Raw genomic sequence first — 15,750 nt, 5'->3', positions numbered from 1 at the left:
GGATCATTGTAAGTTGTAATACGTGCCCACGCTTTTCTATTTTCTAAATTACTTTTCGTCATATTGCTTATGTGTCACAAAAATCACAGAATTTAAAGCTACAAGGAACCTTAAGTTACCACTTTTATAGAATTCAAAGACTATTTTTAACAGATGTATAATTTTGTATATGTTTATTGAAAGAAAAAGCAAAATTAAATCAAGTTTGTTGTTTTTCACTCTGAGGGAATGCTGAGATTCTTGATTTTTCATATCTTAGGTATTAAGTTTTATAGTTTTTACTGAAAGCAAAAGTGAAAATATAGCTAAATATAGTAAAACTCTTTGTCAGAATTTTCTTCAACATGAGATTGTCACCTACTTAATTTTAAAAGATTAGACCTCTGGGAGTATCATACTTAACAGATTTCCTTTCACAAGGGCTAGAATGACATCTTCCACATTAAGAAATTATGCCTAATACTGAAGCTTAAACTGAACTAATTTATAATTTGGTAAATTATAAATATAAAATATAATTGGATACAGCATAGTTTTTATAGGTGTTTTAGGAGAATCTTTTAATTTTTTAAAGCACTTAATAGCAATTATGAATACAGTCTGTTTGAAGAGTGCATGTTGGCTACGCTGGTTAGAAAAATAGAACTAATTCTGTTTTCTACGAAGCTTTTCTCAGAGAAACAAAGGAAAATGGTATGTGAACTGTGTTCACATTGACTAATTCATTTATTCAAAGCATTTGAGGGCCTACTATGTGTTAGTCACTTTTATGGGACTGCTGATACAGGAATGAACAAGTCCTGTAGGGCTCCTGATCTCATGACATTTGCATTCCAGTGAGGGAGGGTGGATAGGAAACAAGCAAATAAATAGGATAATTTCAGACTATAATAAGTGCTAGGAGGGTAATCATGTGATATTTTAGAGTAGATGTTAAGCTTGTGGGCCGAGTGTGGGCTACTTGAGAAAGGCTTCTCTGAGGGTTTGATATTACTTGGAGATGGGAAGGAATTTGCCTCACAAAGAGTTGACCTAAGAGTTTCCGCGTTTGGAGAATAGCAAATGCAAGATGCCCTGCAATGCAAAACATGTTGCTGTATTTGAGTTTGGATGTTCTCATAATGATACAATGTGATTTTAAAAGATCTCTGGCTTCTTTGTGGACAATAGCGCTCAAGAATAGAAGCAGGATTCATTGGCGTGCTAGAGTTGACGCCAGCCAGTTAGAAGAATAGAAGGGGAAATAATAGAAGAGGTGGTAATATATTTAGGCTATATCAGTTAAATGCTATTTGAAACTGTAGAACTAGAGGAGATAACTTAAGGGAGAGAAGAGAGGAGAGCTCCTGATTGAGCCTTGAAGTACTTCAACATTTAAAAAATAGTCAAATAAAATAAAATTCGAATAGAGAAAAGAAGCCAACATAGACTGAAAAAGACTGATTAGCGAAGTCAGAACATACCTTGAGAGCCAAGAACAAAGTACTGAATGCTGCTGAGAAGTTGATTAAGATGATGGGCTAGAGAAGTGACCTTTGGTCACTTTCCTGGTGACCTTTACATGGGTGGTTTTCTTGGAGGGACAGCGTCATGAGACATTTTTGAGTGGGCTGAAGAGTGAATAGGAGATAAGGGAGTGGAATAGTGAGTATAGAGAAATCTTTCAAAAAGTTTTGTAGTAATAGAGAACAGAGAAATAGGTTGGTAGCCAGAGAGCCTGTGGGGGTGAAGGGGAGGCTGTTAATTTTAGTTTTTCGCCAGGAGAGATTCCGGCGCTTATATGTAGCATGATCCTGTAGAGGAGGAGAAACTGGTACCGAGGGAGGAGAGAAAGCCAATAAAGCACTTGGGGAAAAGTCTTGAGAAGGCAAGAGGAGATGGAATCCAGAACACAGCAGAAGGAGGAGGCTCCTTTGTTCCTCAGAGCAGGAGGGAAAGTGGAGAATGTGGGTACAGGTGGAGATAGGTTTGTAGAGTTGTTGGAGCGAATGTAAGAGCATTCCTTTTTCTTCTGTTTTCTTACATAATTTGAAGCTTGGTCTTTAGCAGTGATGGAGAAAAGGTGGTATTAGAGCTTTGAGAAGAGAAGGTATGAAATAGTTGTGTCAGGCAGGTAAGGTTATAAAGGAAACGTGGTGGATTAGAACAGTGTTGAGTGTTTGAGGTTTGTGTTTCTCAATTTAAAGGGCAGTTGGTCAGCCTAGTTGTATAATTTTTCTCCGGCGATGTTCAGGTGCTTGGGTTCAGGCATAACTGAGCTCAACAGAATTGGAACTTCCAGGTAAGTGTTATGGGAGTAAGAAAGACACTTCACTCCCTGGCCCTGAGGTAGGATTGGGTATAAGAAGGAAAAAAGTCTCCATGAGAGTGAAGAGCAGTGGTTCAGTTAGAACTCTAAAGCCAGATTGCTTAAGTGTAAATCCCTGCCTCTGCCATTTAACTGTGTCACGTATATTTCTATGCCTCAGTTTCTTTATCTGTTAATGTTGACAGTAGTAATGGTAAGTACCTATACCTCAAAAGATCGAATAGGATTAAATGAATTTAAATATGCAAAGCATTTGAACAGTGCCTGGCATTTAGTTAAGCACAATATAAGGTTAGCTAAGATGCTGCTACCTCTACTGCTTTGAAGGTCTTATCCTTAGAATATACTTAAGACCAGCAGGTGGCAGGACCTGCAGAGAAAAGCTGAAGATCTGTGTTTGGAGTTTCCTAGCATATATACCATTTGAAGGTTTGAGACTGGGTCAGTTTGGGGGAAGTACAGAACATCAGGGTTCTAGTGGGTGATCTTAACCTATTTGTGAAATACCTGGTAGGTGTTTTCTTCTATCTGTATTGTTAGCCCTCCAGGGAAGTTACTAATTTTCTGGAGTAACTAGCTTCATAAATTGGTTAAATAAATGATTTGCTAAAGATTATTTAGTGAAAGTGTCAACATTGAAATTCAGAACTTTTGATCAAAATGAAGTAGATTTGTCAATAATTCCCACATTCCTTTGTTAAATGGTAACAATTACTGGTTGATAATTTTTCGTTTTGTCAAAAAATTTTGGAAAAAGCATCTTTATAGCATTTTTTAGGTGCTTTTTCTTTCATAATCAACAAGTAGGGTTTTTCCCCTGCATTGCATGATGCTTTAAATAATTTATTCATATGCATCCTTGGGATGTGGTAGAACACTTGGACAGTCCCCAGGTATATCTTTAGAACTGGTTAATACTGAGTAGTTCCTGCAGGAAGCATAGATTTTGCTTTTGATGTTCTACCTAGTATTATATGTGTCCCATGCTGTATGTACTCTTTTTAATCATATTTAAGAATTTAGAATTTTTTTAGCTAAATAAATAAGAAAATCCAAATTTCTTACCTGACTCAACTTTTTTAGCTGTAAACATGTACAAGAGTTATAAACCCCAGAAACTTAGCTGGTCATTATTGGTTGGGATTTTTTTTTTAATATATATATATACCAAATAAAAAAAAGTATGTCTGAAAACTGAGGTAACTTAGCTTCACAATTATATTAATACCCCAATTACAGATAACTCATATTTTCATTGTTAGAAATTACTAGTAAATTGATTTTCAGATTAATCTTCCCCATGCACAAATATTGTATATCTTCAAAATACATGTGTTAACTCTTATACTGGAAATACTGCTAAGGAAAAAAATGTCCCTGTCATTAAAATTTATACATGTGCTTTACTCTGTCTACCACTAGTACATTCTTAGGTTTATCAATTAGAATTTATAGCTATTTTATACTATTTTTATACACCTTCAGAAAATCCAATCGAGTTGATTTTTTCCCCCAAGTTTAATTGGTTTTACAGTTCTTTCTTCTCTGGTTTTTCAGAAGAAAGATTATAAATGCTTTATAAATGTTTTAGTTTGTGTTCATTCTAACCTTCATTCCATATTTCACTATGTATTAATATTTATTAGCTATCAAATTTTATAGCTTTAAATGTTTTCGTATGTCAGTCTTTTGTACCTGAAGCACATATTGCAGTGTGTTTGTTTATAGTTGTGGTTAAATCTAGTTTTAAATATTTTTAGAAACCATAGATTAATGATAAAACAGCTTGCAGAATTTTTAATTTATTCCCAGTCTTACACTTAAACCACTTTGTATGAATCCAGCTTGAGCTTCACTATTGTAAGTTATGTGCTGTGCAGCATACGAATATATATAAAACATAGTTCCTGCTCTCAAAGACTTCTACCCTAGTAGAAGAATTACAAATCCAACTCTTCTATCAAACAAAATCAATTTTGAAATGGAAGGTAGTTGAGATAATTTTTGATTCACTTATTTAAATTTCACAGTCATCTTGGATTTCACAGAGTAGTTCTTCAAAATACTGCTTTATGTTTAGTTTGCTGCTTTGAGAGTCCAGACCATGAAGATATAACTATAAAGTGGGTTTTTTTCCTCATAAACCTTATATTAAGCCCCAAGGGTCAAATATTTGGGCTTCCCTGGTGGCGCAGTGGTTTTGGGCTTCCCTGGTGACACAGTGGTTGGGAGTCCCCCTGCTGATGCAGGGGACACGGGTTCGTGCCCCGGTCCGGGAAGATCCCACATGCCGCGGAGCGGCTGGGCCCGTGACCCATGGCCGCTGAGCCTGCGCGTCCGGAGCCCGTGCTCCGCAATGGGAGAGGCCACGGCAGTGAGAGGCCCGTGTCGCAAAAAAAAAAAAAAAAAAAAAAAAAAAAAAAAATCACACTTTTAAAGAGAAAAGTGGATTAACTGTCTTAAAGGATTCACTTTACTTTATTCTCCACTCCCACCATTCCCAATGGGAAAAGCATCAGTAAATCAGGTATATTCTCTCTAGTCAGCATCCAAACATACTGCTTGGCACATGGTGTAGTGAAATGAATAATTTCATATGTCAAGTGACTCTGTATTTAAGGTGATATTCTCTCCAAAGACGGGATTTAGGATTTGTCTGATTTTGTTTTTATGGATTAAAGAGTTGAGATAGAGAATTGGGAAGTGCGTATTGCTTCTTTTTGGCATAACCTTAACCAGGGAAGTTTTGATTTAATAAATTAAGAGATTTTTAGCTTTTTTCAGGCAAACAGGTTTTTATCAATATAGAGTACATTCTCTAGGGTAGTGATTCTTAGCCTTTTTGAGGATAACTTTAAAAACTATTTTTGAGAAAATTATAAAAGTAGGCTCTTCCCCAATAAAATGTAAGATGTAAATTTTGCATGTAATTTGAGGTAATGCACAAATCCCTAAAGCCCATTTTTATATGCATACATATATCTATATATGTGTGTATATCTTACATATATAGATATATATCTTACATATATACACATATATATAGCTCTATACCTTTACTGAGATATAATTCACATACTATACAAGTCACCTATTTAAAGTGTTTAATTTAGTGGTTTTCAGTACATTCACAGAGCTGTGTAACCATCCTTATAAACAATTGTTTTATTGAAGTATAGTTGATTTACAATGTTGTGTTAATTTCTTCTGTACAGCAAAGTGATGCAGTTATATATACATTATTTATATTCTTTTCTATTATGGTTTATCATAGGCTACTGAATATAGTTCTCTGTTCTATACAGTAGAGCTTGTTGTTTATCCATTCCATATATAATAGCTTACATCTGCTAACCCCAGCCTCCCACTCCAACTCTCCCCCAATCCCCTCCCCCTTGGCAACCACAAGTCTGTTCTCTATGTCTGTGAGTCTGTTTCTGTTTCATAGATAGGTTCATTTGTCTCATCTTTTAGATTCCACATATAAGTGATATTATATGGTATTTGTCTTTCTCTTTCTGACTTCACATAATCTCTAGTTGCATCCACGTTGCTGCAAATGGCATTATTTTGTTCTTTTTTATGGCTGAGTAGAATTCCATTGTATATATACCACATCTTCTTTATCCATTCCTCCTGTCGATGGACATTTGGGTTGTTTCCATGTCTTGGCTGTTGTGAATAGTGCTGCTATGAACATATGAACTTTTTGGATTAGAGTTTTGTCTGGATACATGCCCAAGAGTGTGATTGCTAGATCATATGGTAATTCTGTTTTTAGTTTTCAGAGGAACCTCCATACTGTTTTCCATAGTGGCTGCACCAACTTACATTCCCACCAACAGTGCAAGAGTGTTCCCTTTTCTCCACATCCTCTTCAGCATTTGTTACTTGTGGAGTTTTTAATGATGGCCATTCTGACCGGTGTGAAGTGATATCTCATTGTAGTTTTGATTTGCATTTCTCTAATAACTAGTGATGTTGAGCATCTTTTCATGTGCCTATTGGCCATTTGTATTCCTTCTTTGGAGAAATGTCTATTTAGGTCTTCTGTACATATTTTGATTGGGTTGTTTGTTTTTTTGTTGTCAAGTTCTATGAGCTGTTTGTATGTTTTGGAAATAAAGCCCTGTCAGTCGCATCATTTGCAAATATTTTCTCCCATTCTATAGGTTGTCTTTTTGGGTTTTTTTTTATGGTTTTCTGTGCTCTGCAAAAGCTTGTTAGTTTAATTAGGTCCTATTTGTTTATTTTTGCCTTTATTTCTATTGCCTTGGAGACTGACCTAAGAAAACATTGGTACGATTTATGTCAGAGAATGTTTTGCCTATGATCTCTTCTAGGAGTTTTATGGTGTCATGTCTTATGTTTAAGTCTTTAAGCCATTTTGAATTTATTTTTGTGTATGTTGAGAGGGTGTGTTCTAACTTCATTGATTTACATGCGGCTGTCCAACTTTCCCAACAGCACTTGCTGAAGAGACTTTTTCCCCGTTGTGTATTTTTGCCTCCTTTGTAGAAGATGAATTGACTGTAGGTGTGTGGGTCTTATAATTAATTTTAACATTTTTGTCATTTCCAAAAGAAACCCTGTTCTCATTAGGAGTTGCTTTCTGTTTCTCCCCAATTCACTCCCCTTTCCACCCTAACCAAAAGCTAATTACTTTCCATCCCTGAAGACTTGTCTATTCTGGACATTTTATATAAATGGAATTATAAAATACATGGTTTCTTTCACTTAGAATGTTTTCAAGGTTCATCCATATCATAGTATGTAACAGTACTTCATTCCTTTTTATGCTTGAATAATATTTCATTGTGTTTTATTTATCCACACATCAGTTGATAGACATTTGAGTTGTTTCCCCTTCTTGGCCATTATGAATAATGCTTCTTTGAACATTCGTGTACAGGTTTTTGTGTGGACCTGTTTTCATTTCTCTGGAGTATGTGTACCATACCCAGGAGTAGAATTGCTGAGTTGTATGGTAATTCTATGTTTAACATTTTGAGAACTGCCTGACTGTTTTCCAAAGCAGCTGCACCAATTTACATTCCCACCAGCAGTGTACAAGTGTTCCAGTTTCTCCATATCTTTACCAATACTTATTATTGTCTTTTTTATTATAGCCATCCTAGTGTGTATGAAGTATCTTGTGGTTCTGATTTGCATTTCCCTGATACTTAATGATGTTGAGTATCACTTCATGGACTTTTTGGACATTTGTGTATCTTCTTCAGAGAAATGTCTATTCATATTCTTTGCCCATTTCAAAGTTATTTGTCCTTTTATTATTGACTTGTAAGAGTTCTTTATATATCTAGTTCAGATCCCTTATCAGAAATATGGGAGATATATTTTCTTCCATTCTGTCAGTTGTCTTTTCACTTTGTTGATGGTATCTTTTGAAGCAGAGAAAGGTTTTTAATTTTGATGAAGTCCGGTTTATTTTCTCCTTGCTTGTGTTTATATTGCTTATGCTGCTTTTAGTGTTATTTCTGAGAAATCCTAAGAAAACCTAGCTCTAGGCCTTGAGGATTTATTCCTGTACTTTCTTCTAAGAGTTTTAGAGTTCTAGCTGTTACATTTAGATCTATGATTCATTTTGAGTTGATTTTTGTATAGGTGTGAGGAAGGAGTCCACTTCATTCTTCTACATATGAATATCCAGTTATCCCAAAGCCATTTGGTGAAAGACTTTTTAACCCTCATTTAATTGTATTGGCTAGTTCTTAGATCCTTCTGCAGATCCACAAACCCAGCTCTAGGGAAGGGTACAAAGTTAAAAGTCAGATAGGACACCAAAAAGGTGGAGAGGCCACAGTAATTTTTATTTATTGATTGATTGATTTATTTATTTATTTTATTTATTTATGGCTGCGTTAGGTCTTCATCACTGCACACGGGCTTTCTCTAGTTGCGGCGAGCAGGGGCTACTCTTCATTGTGGTGCGCGGGCTTCTCATTGCAGTGGTTTCTCTTGTGGAGCACGGGCTCTAGGCACACAGGCTTCAGTAGTTGTGGCTCATGGGCTCAGTAGTTGTGGCTCGCAGGCTCTAGAACGCAGGCTCAGTAGTTGCGGCACATGGGCTTAGTTGCTCCGCGGCATGTGGGATCTTCCCAGACCAGGGCTCAAACCGGTGTCCCCTGCATTGGCAGGCAGATTCTTAACCGCTGTGCCACCAGTGCAGTCCCCACATTGATTTTCAAGTTGAGCCTCAATTCCTTGTTACTACTGCACATTAGTTATCTATTCTATTGCTGTGTAACAAATTACTCCCCAACGCAGTGGCCTAAAACAACCAAATTTCTCTAGGTCATGAATTTGAGAGACTTAGCTATGTAGTTCTGGCTCAGGATCTCTCGTGAAATCAGTCAAGATGTCAATTGGTACTGCAGTCAAATCAAGGCTTTCTTAGGGATGAAGGATCTGCTTCTAAGGTGGCTCATTCACGTGGCTGTTGGCAGAAAGCCTCAGTTCCTTACCACAGAAACCTCTCCATAAGGTTCCTTGAAGTGTCCTCGTGATGTGGCAGCTGACTTCCCCCAGATCTAGTGATCTAAGAGAGAGAGCAGGGAGGAAGCTGAAGTGCTTTTATGACCTATTCTTGGCCATTACAAATTGTCACTTCTGCCTCACTATTTTCGTTAGAATTGAGTCCCAGAATCCAGCTCACAGGGCTGGAGAATTAGGCAGTGTGTTTTTTTAAGTAATATCAAAGAATTTGTGGACATATTTTAAACTACTTCATATACTCGTCAGTTTTATTAAAAGTTTTCTTAATTCCAAACAGCTTATGTTCTTTCATACTATATGCCCATTATTGCTTAATAAAATAAGATGATCTCCAAATCATTCATTTCTTTTTCTTTTTCCTATTGTTGTTGTTGTTATTGTTTTAATGCCCTTGATGTTTCTAATATAACCAGTCAGTGCATTTTAGGATCAAAACAAAGTAGAGGAGTATGTGTAGCAGAATGTTATATCAGCAAATATGACAAAGAAATAACATGATTTCTAAATTGAAATAAGTACAGGAATATTTCCTCCTTTATAAATCCCTGAGTCCTCACAGCCATTTTTTCCAGTTCCTAGAAAGGAACACATGAGTAGTTATCTTTGAAGCTGTCTTTGAATACTTCCATGAGCCTGCATACTAGCTGACTGAAGTTTTGATCACTTCTAACTCAAGAAACATTTTAAAGTTAGCCATTAACTCTGAACCCATTTTAATACTTTACTTTGTAACTTTGGTTCCTCCTGCAGACTTTTTTTGTAGGTGATGATTTTACATGACTTTGGAATTTGCCTCTAGTGGGACGCTGTGGGAGGATGAACACAGAAGAGCTGGAGTTATTGAGTGACTCCAAATACAGAAACTATGTAGCTGCAATTGATAAAGCACTAAAGAATTTTGAATACTCCAGTGAATGGGCAGATTTGATATCGGCACTTGGAAAACTTAATAAGGTATGTCTGTCTTACTCATTTCATAAAATGGAGTAAAAATCAGAAATCTGCATCTGTATTTACTGAATTTCTCTCAACCTTGAAGTAAAGAATTTAAAAACATAGCTAAACCTCAGAATTACTTTTGACTCTACTATTTTACTTCATGAGTTGCATGCCTATATAGTCAGACTTTTTTTTTTTTGAGGCCAAAACCACAACAGTACTTGAAAACTATAGTTATTCCTTTATTACCTATAAACACAAGACTAGGAAGCAAATATGCTAACCATGAAGGTTAATAAGTTTCTGTAAATGAGCATCAGATATGGTTCTGGAGTTCCTAGCAGCAAAATGAACTATTGCATGTGGAAAGCATTAACTGCTGTGTCCTTTCCAAATGGTATGTAGCATTAAGAAAACATTTTATGTCCAGGAGGTTCTTAGTTATAGTCAGTACTTTTCACAAAAGTGACAAGCTGTTGCTTAGGCCTTGGAGCTTGGCCTTGAATGATCCTTCTTCACGTGTCTGGTTGTTATCCACTGTTACTGTGGTGGCATCACTGATCAACTTGTAGCTTTAAATTTTGACCCCCTTTATTTTTTTTAACTTAGATCAAAATTTTCTGACTTCACACACATAGTTTTTATTTTGGGGGCTTTTGAGGTTTGTTTTTAATAGCTGTTATTGAATACAAATGCTACTAAATATTAAGTGGACTAGGGGAGCAGATAGGAAGGGCGAGCTCTTCCGGTAACTATTTTAACATCAAACAGTTTAGCATACAATTATTAGGAAAGAAATTTGTCTTAAAATACATACCAAGAACACTAGTTTTCAACCTCATACTATAGATAATTGCCCTGATATCTTAAAAAGAAAAGCCTTCATTTCCAGTGCCAAGGATTTACCTTAAAATTCGATGCACAGGGCTTCCCTGGTGGCGCAGTGGTTGAGAGTCCGCCTGCCGATGCAGGGGACACAGGTTCGTGCCCCGGTCCGGGAAGATCCCACATGCCGCGGAGTGGCTCGGCCCGTGAGCCATGGCCGCTGAGCCTGCGCGTCCGGAGCCTGTGTTCCACAACAGCAGAGGCCACAACAGTGAGAGGCCCGTGTACCGCAAAAAAATAAAATAAAATAAAATAATAAAATAAAAAATTAGATGCACAAACTTCTGTTTGACATGTTAACTTCTAACATTTATCATTTGAGGTTTGATAAATTCTCAAAACTTTTACAATATCCCCAAGAAATTGCATCCAAAAATATGAGTTTGTTTAAAGGTAGTTAGGTTCTTTCTTGTCCTGAAGGATCTCTTTCTGAAGATTTATTAGGAACTACATGTAAAAGCAATTCATTAAATTGTGGAAATTAATTTGCCTAATTAAGTACATAATTAGTTTTTTATACTTAATCAGTATTCATGAAAACAGATTTCACTGTATACAGATAATATAACATAGGATATACAAGGCACTGGTGAAATTTACCTAAAATCATGGTGAAGCAAGGCAAGGGTTTTATATATATATATAAATATGTTGAAGATAGTCTAAATATGTTTTAGTATAAAATTTTATTATTTATTAATATACTAAATTATTATACCTCATTTATAAAAGTTTTCTAACTCAAATGCTTTTAGAAAATAGTGCTATATTTTTCTTTTTTTAAAAAATTTTATTTGGTATCAGTAGAATTTCTTTATTGAGGCATTTTGTGTTGCACATCATTAAGTTTCCTTCTACAGAAGTACTTCTGGTAATAATTATACTTTTCTTTAAAATATATGTAAATATTGATTCTTTGCTCCTTCATCCAAAATTCAAAGTAATAGTCTAGAAATTGAAGGCAGCTAGTTTCAAAAAATAAAAATGTTTTGTAGTTGAAGTCTTATTAGTGTTGTGCCCTTGATTTGCTTTGCATTCGTAGGTCTAATTTTATTTACATTCGTTACATCCTATTTAAAACTGGATTGAAGGCTTGTAGTGGGAAGAACATTGAAAATGTTATATCTAAGTGGACCTCAGACCCTCCGCTTTTTTTATGAAATGGAAAATCTAGTGCTTCTCTTCTGTACTGCCTTTGGCAGATCATTCATTTTATATATTTTAACCTCAGTTCTTTATTTTTTAAAATAAAGGACTTCTTTTGTGTTTTATCTAAATTCCAGTTCTAGGCTATTATAATGTATTCATTCTGAGTGTTCATTTTCTAGTATTCTATCAGCATTTTGCCATAATACTGTGAAGAACTGCATTTGTAAGTCTTTTATCACTTAAATAATTAATCTCCTTTGAGTGATTTGTGAGATAGCATCTTCTTCTATAAATTCTGCCTTGACCATCATCTCTAAAGAAATGTAGTAGCTGAATAAATACAGCAACATGCATTTGGCCCAATTGGGAGATTAGTAAAAGCAAATGGGCAATTATAATCTCATGTATGTTCTTGTTAGCACTAGAATTACTTGCTATAATATGATATAGTACAGCAGTGGTTGTTCCTCTTCCAACACAGTATCTATGTTGAGGTTCGATTTTCTTCATGTATTTCAAACAGTGTATCAAAAATAGGTTGAAGGCTGACTGACATTAAAGATTTGCAGACATCTAAAACAGTGCCTTTCTTCTGAACAAATTTGTTTTGGAAAGTATTGTTATTTTTCATAGAAATGTTATTTCTGTTAACACGTAGTGAGTTTATTTTTTTTAACAAATTAATAAATATTTTTAAATCCTCGGTTTTAATTTTAAATCCAGTACTGACAGATGTAACTGGCAAAAACAAAAGTTTTTTGACATCCTCTATAATTTTTTTCAGAGTATAAAGAAGTCCTATAAGGATTTTTGGTAATACTATGCTAGAAAATGGAAATAAAATGAAGTGTAATATTTTTTCTCAACTGAATTAAAATGTTTTCTTCAAGGTTTTACAAAATAATGCAAAGTACCAAGTGGTACCCAAAAAGCTGACCATAGGCAAACGCCTAGCTCAATGTCTACATCCAGCATTACCAGGTGGAGTTCATCGGAAGGCACTTGAAACATATGAAATTATCTTCAAAATCATTGGACCTAAGCGACTTGCCAAAGATCTTTTTTTATATAGGTGAGAATAATTTTACTATCTATTTGCATGTAAGTAAAAAGTATTTTTAGCTATTTTATGCTTTTTGCAGTAAAAGGTAAAAAATTGAAAAGTCCTTAATGATGAAAGTTTTCAGATGCCAGTCTTAAATATTTTGATAAATAAGTACTTCAGAAAAATTTACAGTCTTTCTTTCTTTCTTTCTTTTTTTTTAAGATTTATTTATTTATTTATTTATTTTGGCAATGCCAGGCCTTAGTAGCAGCATGCGGGATCTTCATTGCGGCATTCAGGATCTTTTAGTTGCAGCATGCGTACTCCTAGTTGTGGCATGCAGACTCTAGTTGCAGCATGCATGTAGGATCTAGTTCCCTGACCAGGGATCGAACCCAGGCCCCCTGCATTGGGAACATGGAATCTTACCCACTGGACTACCAGGGAAGTCCCCAATATTTCTTAATATAAGAATTTTTTCCTTCTCAGATGTCATTTTTGAAAAGTTTATTTTTTTTTCAAAATTGTTGAGACTACAGTACATTCTATGTTTTTAAGCTAGAGAACTACCCTGAGAAAAAATAGATACCTGATCTCTTAGCACCTTTCAACATAGTTGACCATTCTCTACTTAAAATAGTCTTTTTCTCTTGCCTTCTGTTATACTGCATTCTCCAGTTTTGTTACTTTCTCAATCTCCTTTACCAGCCTTTTCTCCTTTCCCTAAACTCTACATATGGAGTTCCTTAAGGCTTGCTTAGTCCTGTACCTAATGTTTTCACTTTATATTCTCTCCTTGGGCATGCTTATCCAAGCCATGATTTATGTTTTATGTGCAGACTCCCAACTTGGTATCACTAGTGCTGATTTCTGCTTTAAACTCCTGGCTTACTCTCCACCTCAGTGTGGATCTTTAAAGGCAACTGAAGCTTAACCTGCTCCAAACTAACCTCACCTTCTCCCATAAACCTGGCCATCTGCAGTGCACTAAAGCTCAGTAAATGGCACCACCGTCCATCCATTTACACCTGAAATCTCAGACTTACACTTGATGTCTTGTTTTCTTTGCCCATATTCTCCTTCCTCTCCTGAACATTCTGTCACTAAGAGTTCTATCTCACGGTGGTTAAGAGCAGAGGCAGTGGAGTCAGACACTTCATATTTACAGCTAACTGGCTCTGTGATCTTGGGCCATTTTCTTCACCTCTCTCTGTATGTATTCTCATCTGCAAAAGTGGGAATGAGATGATCAATTTCATAGTATTGTTAACAGAATTAAGAGAGTTAATATATGTGAAGTGCTTACAACAATGTACAGCATGTAATAAGTACTCAATAAATGTTAGCTATTGTTCCATGTTCCAAATACATCTACCTCTCTCTACCCTTGCTGGCAGCACCCACACTAAGTAAGCATTATGTCTAGCCTGGTCTTTGTTACTGGCCTCCGAATATTCATATAACATCTGTTCTTATTCTCTTACACCCTTTTCTCCACATAGTATCAGAGTAAACTTTTTAATACATTGAATAGATAATGTCATTCCTCTGTTAAAAACCTCCATTGACTTCCTCCTGTCACTTAAAAATAGAATTCAAGGGCTTCCCTGATGGCGCAGTGGTTGAGAGTCCGCCTGCCGATGCAGAGGGCACGGGTTCGTGCCCCGGTCCGGGAGGATCCCATGTGCCGCGGAGCGGCTGGGCCCGTGAGCCATGGCCGCTGAGCCTGCGCGTCCGGAGCCTGTGCTCCGCGGCGGGAGAGGCCACAACAGTGAGAGGCCTGCGTACCGGAAAAAAAAAAAAAAATAGAATTCAAAGCCCTTACTATGGATTTTAAGGCTGCATATACTTTGGCCCAGTCTGTGTCAGTGACCTCTTAACTCCTACCACTTTCTACCCAGTTTACTCCATTCTGACAACATAGGTCTCTGCTTATTCCTCATTTTCTTTGTTTTCCTCACCGTGTAATGCTTTAATCCAGGTCTCTGATCAAATATCAGCTCAGAGAAGTCTTGCATATTTACTTCTACATCTTTGTCATTAGTACTCTGCAGTTTTACTGTGATGTATTTAGAGGTAGATATCTTTTTCTTTATCCTGGTTGGAATTCATTGGGATTTTAAAATCTGTAAATCAATACCTTTCATCAATTCTGGAGTCTCTTTAAATTGACTTTACTCCATGTATTCTCTCTTCCTTTTTTGGAACTATGATTAAATGTATGTTAGAACTTTTCATTCTGGCTTCCCCATATCTTATCCTCTCTTCCGTTTTAGTTTGATGTAGTCACACTTGTTTATTTTTGCTTTTGTTGCCTTTGCCTTAAGTTTCTTATCCAAAAAAATCATTGCCAAGGCCAGTGTCAGGGAGCTTTTCTCTATGTTTTCCTCTATGTTTCCTCTATATTTTATGGTTTCAGACCTTATATTTAAGTCTTTAATCCATTTGGAGTTAACTTTTGTAAGTGGTGTAAGATGGTCTAATTTCATTCTTTTGCATGTGCATATCCAGTTTTCCTCTATCATTCGTGACATTGGTGTTGCAGACATCCTTTTTTACTCTGGTTAGTCTTGTCATGAGTTTATCAATTTTGTTAGTCTTTTTAAAGACAAACTTAACTTCATTGATCTACTTTACTGTGTTTGTGTTTTCTCTTTCTTTAAATTCTGCATGAATGTTTTAAAAATAGAACCTAAAGTCAGTAATAGGTATTTTTAATACTAATAATAAATACTATATTCCAAGGAACAGCACTTTTTAATAAAAAGCTGAAAATTGCTCAGTTACATGTAATAACTGATAGATTCCTTTCTTAAGGCAAGACTTTTCTTATATAACTCATGCCTGCTATTTTTTAAACTCTTAAATAAAAGAAAGTTTACTTTAAGAAACAGCTATTTTACAAAGT

The 15,750-nt window shown here is 35.8% G+C and overlaps 1 protein-coding gene across 4 annotated transcripts in view; it reads left to right on the top strand.

The window, feature by feature from the left end:
* Positions 1-9,640: 9,640 nt before the first annotated feature.
* Positions 9,641-15,750, top strand: part of DOP1A (DOP1 leucine zipper like protein A) — a gene marked incomplete at its 5' end in the record, with an annotated part of 94,783 nt that continues 88,673 nt past the window's right edge. For all 4 annotated transcript variants that reach the window (XM_079716762.1, XM_079716760.1, XM_079716761.1 and 1 more), the window contains 2 exons: positions 9,641-9,778; positions 12,688-12,869. In XM_079716762.1, the coding sequence (XP_079572888.1) occupies positions 9,641-9,778; positions 12,688-12,869 (320 nt within the window). The remainder of the gene's footprint in view (positions 9,779-12,687; positions 12,870-15,750) is intronic.

This window comes from Hyperoodon ampullatus (genome assembly GCF_949752795.1).
Source record: "Hyperoodon ampullatus genome assembly, chromosome: 12".
In the NCBI taxonomy this organism is placed as follows: Eukaryota; Metazoa; Chordata; class Mammalia; order Artiodactyla; family Ziphiidae; genus Hyperoodon; species Hyperoodon ampullatus.
The sequence above is the reverse complement of the archived record's forward strand: the minus strand, read 5'-3'. Positions and strand labels throughout refer to the sequence as shown.